The sequence below is a fragment of the Anser cygnoides genome, chromosome 2 (assembly GCF_040182565.1).
Source record: "Anser cygnoides isolate HZ-2024a breed goose chromosome 2, Taihu_goose_T2T_genome, whole genome shotgun sequence".
Taxonomy (NCBI): Eukaryota; Metazoa; Chordata; class Aves; order Anseriformes; family Anatidae; genus Anser; species Anser cygnoides.
In genome coordinates, this window is record NC_089874.1 from 160,750,403 (window position 1) to 160,768,395 (window position 17,993).

Here is a 17,993-nt window from a genome sequence, read left to right on the forward strand (position 1 = left end):
GATGAAACGAGGTCTTTGGTGCCCCTAGCTTCTAACATCTGTGTCACTGTTGGCACAGACACCTCATCATCTCAAGGCATCCACATGCAACAAGGCACTTTCTCGTCCTTTTCTGTGGGGAAGAATAAGCACATCAGAACATGAATTCTTTATGCTTTAGAAATGTAACAAGAAGCCTCTGGCAGTAAAGCAGTGAAGGAACAGTGCTTTCTTTGCGACTGTACCTGTAAACTTCGGAAAAGCATTTTGTGGCTTTGGTTCTCCTTGGGATTTTTGTCTTTGTGGATGCAAAAGTCCCTTCATGTTTTGTACTATGCACAAGAGGGATTCCCTTGCCTTTGGAGCACCTACTTCATTTTATGTGCCTTGGTGATAAAATACTAGAGCTTAAAAAGTCCTTCCTATCTGTGTATGTTTGCATTTTTCTCTGCAGGACCAATACTTTTCAATCAACTTGAAGAATATGTGTGAAAGAGACATTCTTGCATTACAGAAAAATCTGTAAGGCGAATCTTACAGGAAAATACCGTTTGAAGATGGATTCTCACCCCACCAGAACTTAGAGGTAGTGTAATGAAATACATGTGGTTGCTCAACATTGACAAAAGATTACTTCAAAATGGTAAACAGCAATGCAGAAATAGATATGCTGGTGCTGATATTAATTGATAATGGCCTCCACAGACGATGAATAAATATATAAGCTATGACAACTGATACTAGTCAGTTGTAAATGTAGCAGAAACAGGGACATTTCTTACCTGGTGTAAAAATCTTAACTCCAGGCAGCTGCACACAGTTATACTACCTGAGGATCAATAATAGAGGCTAAAAGAAGCCCAGGGTTAGATTTTCTTTCTCCTGAACGAATAGAAATAGAAATCCAGAAGACCGATGCTGCTGGAAGTTTGACCAGAACCAGGCAAAGTGTGGTTTCCACATTCAGATTTTCATATACTCCCAGGGAAACCAAAACGTAGTGGCAGATTTTCATTTGGATGAATGTCTGAAAGAAGCTTCTCCCCATTCACCTAGAATGATAATGAGACTTTTCAAGTGCAACCTCGGCCTCCTACATTTTTAGATTAGTCTAATTGCACTGAGATCACTGATGTGATTTTTCATGTGCACCGTTAATTGCAATGTAAGAATAAAGCCTGCAGAGCTTGTTGGCTAGTGGTTTGTCTATTAAGAAATACAAACATTAATGATAAAATTGTTGGGCCTACTGAGACAGAACTGATAGCTGGCCTACCTGGCAGGACTGGCTGGATTTGCAGCTGCTCAACTGTATTTGGGCAATATATTGGACAGGACTGCTTCCAAAAATATAAATATAAATAAATAAATGAAAATGGGGGAGGGATGGGATTGTCCATGAAAGAATTTTCTGATTTAGCTAACAGGTGCAGATCTCACAAAAGCACTAGGAACTATTGAATACATAGGACTGATGTCTCATCTGGCCATATAAATATTTCTGTTTCTTCATAGCTTTTATAGCCTGAATCAGTGGACTCAACACACATTCCTCTCTTAGCCTGAACATATTGCAAATAAAAAGGAAGCAACTGCACCAAAACAAATTCAATACTCATTTCCTACAAAGTGCAAGGCCCAGCTGCATGTTTCCCAACTTAAGCCATTTTAGCAGCTTACAAAGATCTGGATCTCTCTCTCTGTAGTTTCTTTTGTTAACCGGGGGGTCCACAGGGAGTCTACATCCCAAACTTTGCTTCCCTGCTAGATGACAAAAATCCACAGCAAACTGTCTCTCTGACATACAATCTGTGTCCAGAATATCCGCTTTACATTAAAGAAGATTAAAAATACATCTGAACAGCTGATTTTCAGCTTAAAAGTTAAGCTCTGACTTTTACCTGCATTTTTCTTTAATAAAAAGAGCCAATTAAAAGATTTTCACTTCAAGTTTATCTCACTGGGAAGTCATGTTTGTTGGATTATGATCAATAGCAAAGAGGTAACATCAGTTCTGATGCTTTCTAACTCTCAAGCATAATGAGAAAAAATGGCTTGCTTGATACTGCAGTCCAATAAAAATATGATGAATATAATTCAGCTCTAATCTTAAATGTTATGTGTTCGTTTTTTTTTTCAAGTTTCTGTACAACTCAATGCATAGGAATTGGGTGTCAGTGTTCAGGTGTTGGCAGCTGGGGGGCTGCCACGGTGGTCTCTGTGGGAAGAGGCCAGGAGCTACCCCATGCCAGACACGCTAGGCTAGAATGCTGGTTCCAGGCTGCTAAGCCTGAAAGTTAAGCCAATTTTCCATTTTTCCATCTTTTTTTTTCCTTTTTCTTTCTTTCTTTCTTTCTTTCTTTCTTTCTTTCTTTCTTTCTTTCTTTCTTTCTTTCTTTCTTTCTTTCTTTCTTTCTTTCTTTCTTTCTTTCTTTCTTTCTTTCCTTTCTTTCTTTCTTTCTTTCTTTCTTTCTTTCTTTCTTTCTTTCTTTCTTTCTTTCTTTCTTTCTTTCTTTCTTTCTTTCTTTCTTTCTTTTCTTTCTTTCTTTCTTTCTTTCTTTCTTTCTTTCTTTCTTTCTTTCTTTCTTTCTTTCTTTCTTTCTTTCTTTCTTTCTTTCTTTCTTTCTTTCTTTTTTTCCCCACTTAGCCAGTCCATATCTCACCAATTTGGCTATCTGTGTCCATACCTGATGTACGACATATCTACACACATACGTTCCTGTCTAAGCACCTGCTATAGTCATGGGAGTATCCTTCAGAGCCCACCACAAAGACTAGGGAGTGAATCAGTTAGATCCAATGCAGACATTTACTGGGAAATCAGATGAATATTTTTCCATTAGCTGTTGATTGCACTGAATTGGCAGTTCAGTTGCCCACCCACAAGCATCCAATTATCGTTTGAGATAACCTCATTCTCTATGAATCTTCTAAATAAAGATAATCCTTATGTGATACTATTGTAGAAAATGTTTTTCTGAAGTCCAGAAGTCAAGTCTTTCTCATCACCTTTGTCTAAGCAAATTCTTTACCCTCACAAAGAAAGACAGTCAATTACTTTTTCGAAGTAAAATGAAATGCCATTTTGTCCCAGTTTCCACTGAACTTTATGCTTTTAATTCTTCGTTTCAAAACGTCTTCAAGAGCTTTGTGTATTGCTGCAGTCGGGTTTAGTGAGACTATAATTCACTCTATTGTCTCCTTTTGAGCATAATTAACAATTCCTGGTTTCCAATTCTCATAGTGCCAGGCCATTTTATAACTTTACTACAAACGTATCCCAGCAGGTCTGTGACTTCTTTCAGGAATACGGAGAAAACCTTTAATGAAAGTGCTCTCAGGTTTTGCCAAAGTGGAAATAAATGCAATTTCATTATCCATAACTTCTTCCTTCTTACATATTGTTTTCTCTTCATGACTGATATTCTTATTGTTATTAAAAACAGTAGGGAAATAAACACTTAATTTCTGATCCACTTCTGACCATTTGAGACACCCCAGGTTCTCTGCAACATTTAAATATGACTAGCATAGGTGACTTGTGATTTTCAGTGGAAAAACAGTTTACTAGAGTGGAAACCAGGAACACTGTCCCTATTAAAGAGATGAGCTGATAAACTGACGCTTGTGTGAACCAAGTAAAACATCAAGGCACAGAAATCAGGATATAAGTCCTCATGTTGGAATTCTATTATTAATTTCAGTTTTTGTTTTCAAAAACAACATGGCATCTTTACTGATGCTTATTATCAAAACCTGATGAAGTACCTCAGGAACGATGGCACTGTTTGGATGGTGTCCCTGTGCCAGAAAGGAATCACTCAGAAGGGGCTACCCACTGAACAGCAAACGGCTACGCTGCCCATACAGGAAGGTTTGAAGGAGAGGTTTCCAGCATGAGCACTGACCAAACCCAATCATTTTCCTACTTGATGAGATCTGACAAGATCACAGCCCAGCATAATACTGCTCCAGGCTGTACAGCTGGGACTCAAACCGGGATACTTATTTTCTATTCCTGGTTTTCATCGGATGTCAGGTTAGGTATACATCTCCAGTGTTAAAATTCCCAACTTCCTGGTATTCCTAGACCCCTTAAATGGCATGTTTAATACCGTTTCTCAAAGATTTGATCTTTGGGCAATGCAATTGGTTGTATAGGCTGCCACTGGGCACAAGAATGACTCGAAGTGTGGTTTTCCACTCGGTTACCAAGGATTTCCATTCACTCCTCAGTTAAATGAGACCATTAAGAGAAATGTAACTCACTACTTTATGCTGCTGTCAGCGAGGGAAAATTGCTTTTTAACCTCTGATCCCTCAAAATGAAATTGTACCCTGGAAAGAGATTTTGTTAAACAAACAAAACAGAGGAACAAAAGACAGTATGTATGTGATTTCCTTCTGCCGTCTCCAAACTGTCGCGGATCAGATTTGCTCAGCTTTCACACACAAAACCCTTGCCTTCGAAATACCAAATCCAGATTCCTGTGTGTAATGTAATGGATGTTCCTAAACCTTGACATGATCTATCCCTAGAGCTGGATAAGTACAAGGCCACTTGCTGTATGGTTGCTAAACACCACAGCGACTCACTCATCCTCTTGCCAGCCGGAGCAGCTTCATCAGCGATGCCTCACTGCAAAACTTACCCTCACCCCTTCTGCCATATCCTTCCCTCCTCCTCTATTCTTCCTCTTTTTGTTTTATCCTTGAGAAAGCAGTGATTTCTGCTTAAATACAAAGTGAATTCACAGTAACAACTTTTTTTTTTTTTTTTTCCTTCCAAAAATCCTTCTGGCCATGGTTTATAGTAAAAGAAAGAAAGATTAAACTACCAACTGGGTGAGTAAACTGTCTCTTGTTGATTGTACAAATGAAGAGATGTTCAGCTGTGATTATGAATAGCCTGAAAGATTTTACCTTCACATGCAAGAGCACCCAACTGCATGACATTCAAAGGCTCTAAACAAACCCTTTCCCAATAAATATTTGATCACATGGATCCATTATTTACAGAAAAAGGATGGGTTTAAATAAATGTTATGGCTCAGACCTCACTGAGGTTAAGTTGCTGCATTCACGCAGATCATTTATCACTTGGACTGCCGCTGACTCGAACACCATTTCCTATAGTAAGCAGCTGCTCTGTAAATGGGCTGCATTAAAATAACAGTAAAAAAAAAAAATGCAAACAGAAGATGCTGCAAAATAAAACACTCTGAAATCTGAAATCCCAGCCCATCTTTAACAGGGAGCGAGTGGAGCAAAGGAAGCACAAGTTTCATCCCAACCACCTGCTGCTGTTACCTGTTCATCAAGGGAAGGTGAAGGGTCATGCAATGTGGCCTGCTGGTCAAGGGAGGTGATCCTCCCCCTCTACTCTGCCCTGGTCAGGCCTCACCTGGAGTACTGTGTCCAGTTCTGGGCTCCCCGGTACAAAAAAGACAGGGATCTCCTGGAACGAGTCCAGCAGAGGGCCACAAAGATGATATGGAGCATCTTCCCTGTGAGGAAAGGCTGAGAGACCTGGGTCTGTTCAGCCTTGAGGAGAGAAGACTGAGAGGGGATCTTATCAATGTCTACAAATATCTTAAGTGTGGGAAACAGAGGGATTTGGCCAACCTCTTTTCAGTGGTTTGTGGGGACAGGACGAGGGGTAATGGCCACAAAATGGCGCACAGGAAGTTCTGCGCCAACATGCGAAAGAACTTCTTCCCGGTGAGGGTGACGGAGCGCTGGGACAGGCTGCCCAGGGAGGTTGTGGAGTCTCCTTCTCTGGAGATATTCAAGGCCCATCTGGACGCCTACCTGGGCAGCCTGCTCTAGGGAACCTGCTTTGGCAGGGGGGTTGGACCCGATGATCTCTCAAGGTCCCTTCCAACCCCTACAATTCTGTGATTCTGTAACTGGACAAAGCACTGCCCTGGCCAGCCTTGCACAGCACACGGCGTGACAAAAGGAGGTGAAAGAAGGAGCAGACACTCAGCAAGGAGCTGCTCCAAGACAACACAGACCGTGGGAGGACACATCTGATAGATGATACAGGCAAACATCCCTATGTGGTAGGTTCTGCACAATCCGGGACAAGCAAATTACTGGGATCATTAGAAGGGAGTGGACTTTTGAGAAAGCAGTGATGCTGACAGGCAGGCATCAAACAGGAGGATGGAGGGATTGGGACTGATGGAGAACATGAAATAATGTGGCTGAATGGGAGAAAGAAGGGGTGGAAGGAAAACAAATGGAGGAAAAATGGGAAACTTTGAAGTTGGAGAAATCAGTTCTGAGTGAGTGGGACTGCAGACCAGAAAACGGGAAGGGGGTGGAAATTGGGCATGTTTGGGAGCTTCAGCCAGCTTGGGTAGGACTTTTTGACTAACTGGAGATCACAGCACAGACTTGTGAGGGCTCTGAATGGTGGCAAAGTTTCCCTCTGCTGCTGAAGAGGGGATTAAGGCTTAGTCATGTAATTACACGGTCACTTTGGTATCGGCTTTTGCTTGGAGTCCTTACAGAGCTCCGAGCTCCTATGGCAGCTTTAATTCAGCTCCCATCACATTCACAGGCAAAACCCGACAGAAGAAAGAATAGCTTCATAATCCCCCAAATAAAACTTCCAAGTGCTAATTAGCCAAAGAAGCAGCAAACTCAGCCATGCTTGCACTCTCGACAGACACAGCAAAGCAACGGCAATGTGAGGTTGACGGTTTACCCTGCGTCTTACAGCCAGGGCAAGATTGTCAGCACTTCTTGGTCCTGATGCCTTACAAGGCCCTCGTTCTAGATGAAGTAGCTGTGAAGCTGCATTTCCATACAGGTAGGGAAGTTGCAGGGTCTGATCCCATCGTGTCATGGTGCTAACTGGTTACCAGCTACAGTTTAAAAATGATTAGTTTTTAAATGATTTAAGGACAGCATAAGTGAGGACAAGGAAGAGAAATTCTGCATTATCACAGCGTTTATAAATAAGAAGTGCTTTGAGATGTTAGCATGCTAGGAAATTTAAAAGAATATAAAAATGTGATTTTGAAACTCAGTTTTTCTTTCTTTTTTAAAGTACTGATGAGTTATTTGTGCGAAAGTTGAAGCCAGCCCTTTAACGGTGGTCCCCTGGCAATAAGATCTCTCTGCAAATGTCACAGATTTATGAGGCTTTTTCCTAAAGCTCCAGCCTTCAAAGTGCCCCTCTGTGTATCCCTGAAAGCCAGGCCCGGGAATTGCGTCTTTACAGGAAAAAAACTCATTGTTCTTAGACTACACAAGTGGGTCACTGAACTGTTGCTTGCCTTTGCGATGCCAGTGAATCCAAATTAGCTTGACTTCCACGGAGGATACAGGGAAGGAAAGCAACCAGCATTAATCAGAGCGACACAAGCAGCTCTTCCAAAACAAATTAGCTTCAACAGTCAGCACACAGAGTCCTTCAGTCAGTGCGGCCAAGCTGAACTTAGGCCAAACTTCCCGTCAAAAAGAGTAACTGGTTTAATATGTATCCGCGGAGTCTGCGTTTGTTTCTTTTTCTTCCTCCCAGTCCATCTGCAGGAAGCTATGAACAAACTGCTCATCTGACCACAGCCAGCCCCTCTGTGTGATGTTCATCACACCTAAGCTAATCTCAGAGGCAGGTCCTGAAGCCATTGAGTGTCTGGATCCCCCCTTTTTTCCCGATAAAGAGAAAGGTGATTTACATGGGACTTATCTTCCTAGGAAATGTTTGCAAGGTAATTGCTGAAGTCTGGACTTTAGAGACAGAGAGGAGAAGAGGCATGCCCAGAGAGTCCACAGGACTTATGTTAGACATCTCTGTTAAGACAAAACAAGACGTGTAGGAAGCAATTCCTCTTCCCTGTTGGTTTAAAAGGAGTCCAGACACCCACCTCAGCCACACATGCCTCCACCATAGGCATTTGTGTTTGGTCTGATAAATCCCTACCTTCCAGGGAGCAATTCACCCCATGTTAAAGTTGGCATCCTAAGGCAGGTGGGATGTATCACCTCCTCTAGGGGGAGGACAGTGATGTTTCAGGTGACAAATATGGACCATAGGTATTAAAAGGCAGGGGTCACCATGTCTTCTTTAGGTCCAGGAGAAGTGAGATCTCACAGAAAGGAAAGGCACTGAAGCAAGTCTACTGCCAGAGACTGCTTCTTCTGGTTTATTTGCCAGACTTTTTCTCTCAGTTGTTGTTTTTCTAACTTGACTTTTCTAGTGAAAAACAGGACAATTAACTAAAATTTTCAAGTTTCTGTGACCAAAAAGGGGTTTCATATGGAAACACGCCTCTGTTCCTCTCGTCCTGGTATCAATATCCAACAATGCATTTTGACCCTGCAAGTTTCTGCACACAGTGCGGTCACCAGCTTAACTATTATCTCTATTGAAACAAAACAAAACAAAACAAAAAAACCACAAACAATTATTTTGTAATAATAATAATTTAAGATGAGAAGAACAAATCTGCTAAGAATTAAAAAAATATATATTTCTTCCAAAGCTCTGACAGCTCTCACTAAGCATTTTATGCCTATGGGATGTCATACTTTTGTTTTTGTTGTTTATGATTCATTACAAGTTCACCTATTACATCCTCTCTTGCAGCAAAAATATAGCAAGCACATATCACCCAATATAAATCAAGCATTGCTGAAATCAGCTCATATAAAATGATTTATAATGGCAGGGAAATATTTATGGAAATAAAGTGATTATGATATAAGACATTTTTTTCTACATCATGGACAGGCATAAGCATTTAGTAATTATTATAAATTATAAGTAGCAATTACTGCTATTTTTCTACAGCATCCACATAATTTCTCTAGTATCCGAGCACCACATAGTCCTCAGTGAATTTGCCTGGTGAAGCAGGGAAGTGTTATTGTCAGGGGGTGAAGTCTACAGCTGAGAAAGACTACAGGCGATAACACGGCTTGTCAGTTATGGACTCTGGGACTTCCTATGGCATCTAAGGTCAGGAATATAATAACCAGTTGAGACCGTCTACTCCCCTGTCTGATCCTGCCTCGTACAACAGTAGTAGTGAAGCAAGCTGCCCCAAAAAGTCCACAGCTTGGTTGGTGTCTTACCTCTGTGTGGTGACCGTTGAGGAGTTCCACCTACCCCATGATGCAGACTGATGCAGGTGCTGGGGTTTTTATTTTGTTACTTTATTATTATTTATTTATTATTTTATTTTATTTTATTCTATTTTATTTATTTAGTTTAGTTTAGTTTTGTTTCATTTCATCTCATTTCATTTCATTGTATCTTTTTCTTCTTGGTGGAAGAGTTCAGACGGAGCACATGAAAATTCACATTGAATAGTAAAATGTTATTGCTAGCACCCACATCTCAAGATGAGTGAGTCCCTTTCAAAATTTAAAATGCAGACGAACGAGCTCAGCAGGAAGATATTTATATTTGTTTAAATATCTCTATCATTGCATAGAACCTAAACGCCTCATTTTGAACAACTTAAAGAAAAGCTATTTACTGATGCTTTGTTATGTTAATGGATGGATTGGGACTGGTGCTCCAAGTGGTATTGTTGAAGTGACTGCACTTCATTATATGCAAACATTATGCTAAAAAACCCATCACTTAGTCTTTATTCTTGGCAGAAATCCCTTCATTAAGGTCTACAGCAGGTCTTTAGCTCTAATGTTTCAGCAATGTTGACATTTCTGATTTCTCAATTTATGTATACATTTGTAAATATACTCACAAAATATTGTATGCACACAAACATACATTCATATACATATATACATATAAATAGGGATAAATAACAAAGGTATGTTAGCCATTCTGCATTTACAGGACAATCCCACTGTGCTAGAGGTCATAGGTAATAGCCAAATGCATTAATGAATTAGCAATTAAAAGAAAGAAAGAAAGAAAGAAAGAAAGAAAAGAAAGAAAGAAAGAAAAGAAAGAAAGAAAGAAAGAAAGAAAGAAAGAAAGAAAGAAAGAAAGAAAGAAAGAAAGAAAGAAAAAGAAAGAAAGAAAGAAAAAGAAAGAAAGAAAGAAAGAAAGAAAGAAAGAAAAAGAAAGAAAGAAAGAAAGAAAAAGAAAGAAAGAAAGAAAGAAAGAAAGAAAGAAAGAAAGAAAGAAAGAAAGAAAGAAAGAAAGAAAGAAAGAAAGAAAGAAAGAAAGAAAGAAAAAGAAAGAAACTATTCAGTAAGATTTAAATACCAGTCCGTGCTTCTGATCTCTGAGCAGCACAGGAGAGTGCAGAGAGCAGAAGAGGATTTAAAGGGTGTAAAGCTACAGCAGCTCCCTATAAAGCAGTTCACCACAAAGCCGTCCAGCTGCTCGTTCTCCGAAATCCATCCTAGGTATTCCTGAAGCAGACAAATCTACACACACAACCTGGAATGATGACCTATACTTGCAATGCACTGTCCATATATATGGTAGTGGCACCAACATCAATTCCTACAAAAGCTCTTGAGGGGTGTGTGACCAGGAACTTTCTTGTCACACTGTGGGAAAAATGTCCTCACAGACATAAAATGGGCAGATATCAGGGCACAAAAACACAGGAGGCACTGTATACCACTTCACAAACCCCAGGCAGCAGGCCAGCAATCAAAATCACAAAACTTTCACCCATTTTTCTGTCCATATCTCATGAAAGAGGTGACAGAGAAAGTTGGGGTTGCACACCATGATCCTCATCCAGCAGTGTATAGGAACACTACCTGTCCTCTACAGGAAACCTATATTGCACATTTTCTTTGGCAGCAGAATTTATCTAAGCGATGTTTTTGTATCCAGACTCATTTAAAGGGCAAGGGAGAATCCAAAGTGTTTTCCTATAAATACCAGTCAGTACACAACATCTCTTTATGCCCCTAGTAGTGGTTGACTTGCTAAGGCTGACTATATCTTCATCTTGATCAACATATCTGAGGAATAAAGGACCTCCTAACTGGACAGGTTATTTTAGTAGTTCCCACTGGCTGAAGGAAGCAGATCCTTTCCACTATGCTGAGTTCATTTTCTGCCTGACTACTCCTTGACCTTCTTAGCCAAAATTGTTATTAACTCATTTACAGCTTTGTGATCTGTTCTACTGTCAAGTATTAAATTTATTCTTGTCTTATATTAGACTTCACGCTGTAAAAATGCAACAGTCTATTTTCAAGGCAAATGCAGGATTAAATGCATGGTGACACATTATCTTGAATATATATGACTTCAAAACCAAAATGTTGCTGAAGACCACACCTAGTTTCTATAATATCAAAGCTCTACAAAAATTGTTCTTATTACCCACAATTTACAAGGTACATTTCACCAGGAAATGAGTTGTAGATAATTTTAAAATCACATTACTCCATTTCAGTGGAGTAAAATGCTTATGTTTCATTCTCCTTCAGGCTGGAGCTTTGTCCTAGACCTTCAGAATTCATTGTGTCAAAGGATCAAGGAGGAGGCACTAGATACTCACATGCATCTCAGCTACATTTTATCATAACAAGACTCCAGATACATGAAAATCACCTTGATGTTCAACAAATCAATTAAAGACTCAGGAAAAGAATGAAACCGTAGCAACTTTTGTTCTGTTAATCTAATGCAAGCAATAACATTTTTTTCTTTGTTTGATTCTTCTTTTTTTTTCCCCTTCCTTCATCCCTAGAAAGTACTAAATATGACCATCAACCAGTTCTTCTGGTCAAGCTATTTTCAAACAAGATAAATGCTTTTTTGTGTGTGTATTTTATTCTTGCTCCAGTGAAGGAAAATTAGGAAAACAAAACAAAAACGGCACTCTGGTTGCCTTTAAAAAGTGCTGAACGCCATTCCCGTAACCATTATTCACCAGCCACATCACGTCTTTTGGCAATTCTGTTGTTTTTGAAAAGCGCTGTTGCCTGACTATAGGGAAACACTCCAATAAGAGGAACATATACCCTGAAATGATGCACTTTTTAAAACATCTTTCCAAGAACAACAGTAGCTAATTGTTGAGTTTCCTACTGGGAAACGGCTCTTTAATACGCAGATCTCTAAATGACTCCTCTAATGCAAATTGCCAATGCTACAGTAATTTAATATATATATAAACACATAAAAGTTTAGCTCTTACTTAGAATATGCTTTATCATCTTTCCAGGTAGCACAAATCCAACGCAGCCCATGTGCCATGTGGTTCACAGTCGTCAAGTGTTCTCTTTATTTTAAATACTATTACTGAATGTATCCGTAGGGTTTTTTAGACCCACTTACTTGGTGCTGACTGGCTTTTGCCAACTGCTCATTGGCTGATTCTACATTAGAAGATGCCGTCTCAATGTTGGCTTCAATGCTATCTGCAAATTAAGATAATAGAAGATAATTAGAGGGTACAAACCTAAAACAAAAAGTTTATACCAACAGCGATTCAGCAGTTTACTCACGGACATAAAGGGACAAGCAGCTTCTTGCTTGCAAGTCATTGCATTAGAAAGAAATAGGAATTGTACCCCATTTTGATGAATTAAGGCACCAAAACCCATCAGTTAGAGGCAGTACGACTGTCAGCTCTCCATGTATCCCCAGATAAGATGGAGGTTAGCATCTCATCCTACTCCCATGAAACCAATGGAAAGACGGATAGCATATTCACGCGAAATCAGCTGAAGACTGGCAAATTCACTGGATTAGAGTTAAATGACAGAGGTGACATAGCAGATTGTATTCAAATTTATCTCATTATTAGAGCTCAGGGATGAGGCTCATCTAATTGTGGGTTATTGACCATACTCCAGTGTCTGTATTTGAGCAAGTCCCCTCTTACGCTATCACAGTCAACAGAGAACAAGTCCACAAGGTGTGATTCATCCCAATACAGTAGCTACCTGCTGCTGATCAGATCAGACAAATCACAACCTCAGCTCCTGGATCACACTTCCAAGCTGCAAGAGAGGTCTGCACAGGCATCTCAGAAGGAGACAAATTGCCAGTGCCTAAAATTATGGGAGATGAATCTCACCCTGGACTGCTAGGTCTGAGGTTGGGAGAAACTGGAGGAAACATGAGGAATCAAAATGAGTCTAGAAAAGAAAGATTGACAGCCACACATTGCAGCTGGCAGTGAGAGAAACCTCCACTTTCATCAAAAACAAGATTAAATTTTGGCTCTGGAGCTGTGCTTAGAAAGCAAGATGGAATTGCTATGGCATAAAACCTTTTGTGGTTTGTGTTTTAAATGGAAATCTTGGAAACGTTGACCAATTTGTCCCCTAAGAGATGCACAGTCAGTAATTTCTGGCCACAGTGGGAGAATATGTGCACTTGGTCTGCTTATGTGGGTTTTACAGCAGAGACAGCAGAGATTTACACTGCAGAACACATGAAAATAATCAGAAGGAATTCAGTCCATGTCAAAGATTTCAGAATAAGGTTCCAGAGATTCCTCTAATCTTTAGTAAAATTAATAAAAATCATTCAGCTGATGGTATGAACAGTCAGATTAAGACAGAAGATTTGTTTTATTTTTTTTGCCTTTTTTTAAAAAAACAAAAACAAAAACAAAACATAAGGAACATTAAGCCAACTGGCTACTTTTGTGATGGATAAATAAATGAAGGTTTTCACATAAATGGTGGAAGGTAGTTGTGTTCAGTTGTTGTCATTTTTAGTGAAAATTGTTGCAAGTCTGCTAATATAACTATGCATTTCTGATAATTCAACTTCAAAACAAAACAAAAGAACAAAAAAAACCCAAGCCAGCAGAACTGTGGAACAACACCCCAAACTTCAGCTTAGCATCTAGAAACCTATTAAAAGTCTTTCTTCACACCTCAGAGATGTTTTTTCCAATCCTTTTTGCTATCTTATGCATGCCATGGTACACAAGAGCAAACTACATGGCTGGCACTTTTATAGATTGATATACCTTAATTTTACTGGTCATTTACAAAGCCTCTCAAAAAAATTTTATTAGGATTATTAAAACTGTGGACCTTGGCTGGCATCACTGAGCTCTGCCCAAATGCTTGCCTTGCAAGCAGGACTCGGCAGGAACAGATCAAAAGTTTTCTAATGATGCAACTCCTGGTTATGAAGAAATAGCAAATTTGCTTGTACGGAGCCTTAGAAGAGTTGAGTCCACACATGCACACACCAGTGTGACAGCCTCGAAGAGCTTATTTCCAATACTGCATCCATATGGATGTATTTCAGGGAAAGTTACAGATTTTTCTCTTTTCAACACCAGTAGAAAGCAATGGTTCTGAATTACCAAAAATGATAAACAGAAACACAAATGCTACACTATCATGCTGCAGTGAGCAATGTTTTTGCCATGTGAGTGGATCTACCCAAGGTCTACCTCAAACAGGAGTACCTGAGAAACAGCTGTAAGTGAAACATGGTAGACAGTTTGCAACTTCTCTCTTAATAACGAGTTCTAAGGCAAGTCTCCAAGGAAAACCCCACTGCACATAGCAGCAGGACATAGCACATGTCCACCAGTGCTATCACTATTAATTGGTTTCCTGCTCCTCTTTAAAAAGAATAGATGTCCTAACTCCAGGACTGCCCTCGGGGTCTTTCCAGACAGAAATTGAGGTTGACCCACGAATCCGTAAGGGGTCATTCTACATATTTTATAGGACTAGTAGGAGAGGGAAATTTGATGTTTTCTTTGTAGGATTGAGGAATAGCTTAGAAGTGGTAGATTTACGGGCTAGATTAGTTCTGTAGAACACGGGAGTGCTTCCTTTCTGTGTTTGCATGCTAGGACAGTGCTGTGTAATTGGCAACCACAAGCTACACTGCAAATTCCAGCACTGCATGTATGGCCCTCTCTGGGTTTGGAAACTGCAAGCTATAAGGCAGAGAAACCAAAAGGGTTAGTATGTTCAATATGCACTTAACAAACAGAGGATGTATCAGCTAGAATAACTTGTCACCCACCCAGTGTGACAAATTCTTAGCTACCTAGTTGGTGACAAATGCCTACTTGTGTAGCTAACCATGACTATAGGATGCAAATTAACCAGACTGGTCTTGCCAAAACAAATTTTCATGTCTTCTCCAGAAGGCCATAAGAACTAAACACTGGGACAACACCAGTTTGCATCAATTGAAATTCAGACCCTGAACGTTTAATGACATATTAGCACAGTCCCTTAGCACTGGGTGGAATGGGTTAATCACGTGCTATGCATCATGTTTTGCTAACACTATCTACATTTTTCCCAGTACAGGCTTTCCCAAGTAGGATGGGCACGTGCTATAAGTCCTATATAAGTTGATGTGATGTTACAGGAGGAGACTGGACCCTGGCGGCACTGCTTCTTCTCACTTTCTCTCCTCACAGGGGAATACCAGCTTTGGAATAAGCAGAATTCCCATTTAAATTTTCTCTGTAACAATTTGTAATCCTGAGAGCAGAAGGCAAAAACAAACACACAAGCAAAGCTCTATAAAAATGAGACATAAATATGTAACACAATGTAACTAGATATTTCTGCAGATTTATGCAGGAAAGCAAGAGAGGGAACGAGAATTTGGGTCAAATCACAAAGAAGTAGGGAGGCCATAGCAATAAATCACGGATGAACGTGCCACTCAGCACTCCTTCAGTGCATATGCCAGAGATGGCTCACAGCTTCACTGTGATTACCTCCAGGCTTCTCTCCCACGTACCCTGGCTGGGGACGGAGAGGCATGCATTTCCAAAGGGGCATTAGGATCTTAGGTAGACTGGAACATCTGCTGGAAGGGTCTGGCTTTTCCTTTCTCTGCTGCTTTTGGCATGAAAGGACGGTGAATTTCCTCCCAAACAGGTGAGATATCCCGGCCCCGTGTCAGAGATTTTCCAAAGGGAAAACCTTTCCAAAACCCTGAATCCCCTAGCAATTTCCCATCTTCATTCTGTGATGACAAATTTATAATTACGGTACATTTTGGAAACAAACACAAACCTTAAAGCGATGTGATCACCATTTTATTAAACTGAGGGACAAGGCTGCGCCAAAGCAGATGGCTGTTGCAAACAAATACACCTGGGAATTAGGGAAAGATTTCTCATTTTCCAGCCTAAATTCTACATCCTTTCAGTAGGAATAATGAAGGCAGCAGAGTTAACAAGCTTTAAGATGTAACTCGATATGATTTTGTGACAGACTTGTCACGCAGAGACAGAAATCATGATGATCCCCAGAAGTCTCTTTCAACCCTACCTATTTTCCTGTCTTTTGAGATCACCCCACTGCTAACGACCAGCGAGAGTCTTGTATGTGAAATTACTGGCGTGACAGTGGCTGGAACGGGGTTTTGTCCAAATGTGTCGGGAAATCACCCATATGACCCGTGTCTTTATAGCGGCAACAATGGACTGGTTTCACAAGGCACCATTTTCAGTAGAGCTGCTTGAAAGACAGGAAAGTGAGCTTGTGAATGAGAATTTCAAAATGCTCCCACTTGGCAATAACCAGAATGGTCCCCTTCAGGTTTCACAGTACACTTTTATTTTTAGCACTCTAATAAGCTTAACACTGTTTTATCACTGTAATTTCTGACTAAAAATAATTAATACAACATACTGAGAGGCACAATAAAAAAAAGGAATATTTTGGTAATATGTAAAGGTTTCTTTCTTAATTAAAAGCCAAGTTTGGGGTAAAATTGTTGTCAGCATGAAAAATAATTTTGCCTGTTCTAATTGCCACGTACATGGAGAGTTTTAAGGGAGTCTCGTTCCATGAAGAAAACACCCTCGGGCTTTCTATAGACATGACTGCAGATGTTAAGGGGAAGGAAAACGATGGCAGTTCTTCCAGAGTGAAGTTTAAAATGACTTAGGGTTAGACATTTGCAAACTTCTGTGTATATGTCAAGTTACAAATTCAGCACACGAGAGGATTTGTAATATAATCTCTCCTGTTTGCTAAGCCAGGGCTAAATGGGTCACATTGGCTTAGATTGGTGCAGTGAAACACAATTTGCAGCTCCGTGAGTCATCAGGAGCTGCGGTTATTGCTTCAACAAAAGCAGGTAGTGCCTAGCTTTCTGTTTGATTTTAGCAGAGCTCTAATTCTCCCACACAGTGACACACCACAACCCCTGGAGGTAAGGACTAAAGCAACAACTGCTCACCCTAGTTTTCCAAGCAGGCCTGGAGACAGTGTTTAAACTCCCCCAAATGTCGTAACCAGCTCTTCCTGCTGGTTTTCCTCAGCCAACGGACCAAAGCTCTAGTCTGAATGAAAATAAGTGGCCACAAGGCAATGACCGAATACCAGCATAAATTTAGAGCGCTTCAGCTCCTGAGTGATTTATACTCTCCTTGAAACGCATCTTGGAAATGTCAAGTATCTGCTACATATGTATGCACTGACAAAATGGTATCGCCCTGCCAGCGGTTTACCATGCCTGCCAGGATGCATCTTCCAGGGATTTAAAATTCAGATGTCATCCTTCGTTAATCCACTGGAAAACAGCACGCCCTACCAGAGAGTAAGGTACCTCATGTCATCTGCTCTGTGGTAAAGGGCAGAGTGCAGGAATATTACCACTTCAGTACATGCAAAGTGATTGACTTTTCTTTCTCATAGAGAAACAAGTGGTCACAAATAACTGGTATTTCACAGAAGTCAGCTCATGAACAGTATCCTGGAGGCGCATGGTATGGCCTGGCCCTCATTGCCTGTGTGCATACCCTCTACTATCTGAGACATCCAAGGTTCCCATATGATAGCTCTTTAGTTTTAATTCCTTAAATTTGAACATGGGAGGATATTATATCATGGTAATAGAATAAATTCATATTTCATATAATTTTATTATTTTTTTTCTGGTTAAAAAAACAAAACAAAACAAAACATTTCAACACACACAATTCTTTTGTGAGAAGAAGAAGTCATGTTTTTAAGGAGTCATGACTTTTCACAGAGTAATGACTTTAAACTAAAAGAGGGTAGGTTTAGATTAGATATTCAGAAGAAATTATTCACTGTCAGGCTGGTGAGGCACTGGCACAGGCTGCCCAGAGGAGCTGCGGACGCCCCAT

At 40.2% G+C, this 17,993-nt stretch overlaps 1 protein-coding gene across 7 annotated transcripts in view; it reads right to left on the reverse strand.

Annotated features, from left to right (window-relative positions):
• Positions 1-17,993, reverse strand: part of TSNARE1 (t-SNARE domain containing 1) — a 462,920-nt gene that overhangs the window by 157,885 nt on the left and 287,042 nt on the right. For all 7 annotated transcript variants that reach the window (XM_066990792.1, XM_066990788.1, XM_066990790.1 and 4 more), the window contains one exon: positions 12,221-12,303. In XM_066990792.1, coding sequence (XP_066846893.1) covers positions 12,221-12,303 — 83 coding nt within the window. The remainder of the gene's footprint in view (positions 1-12,220; positions 12,304-17,993) is intronic.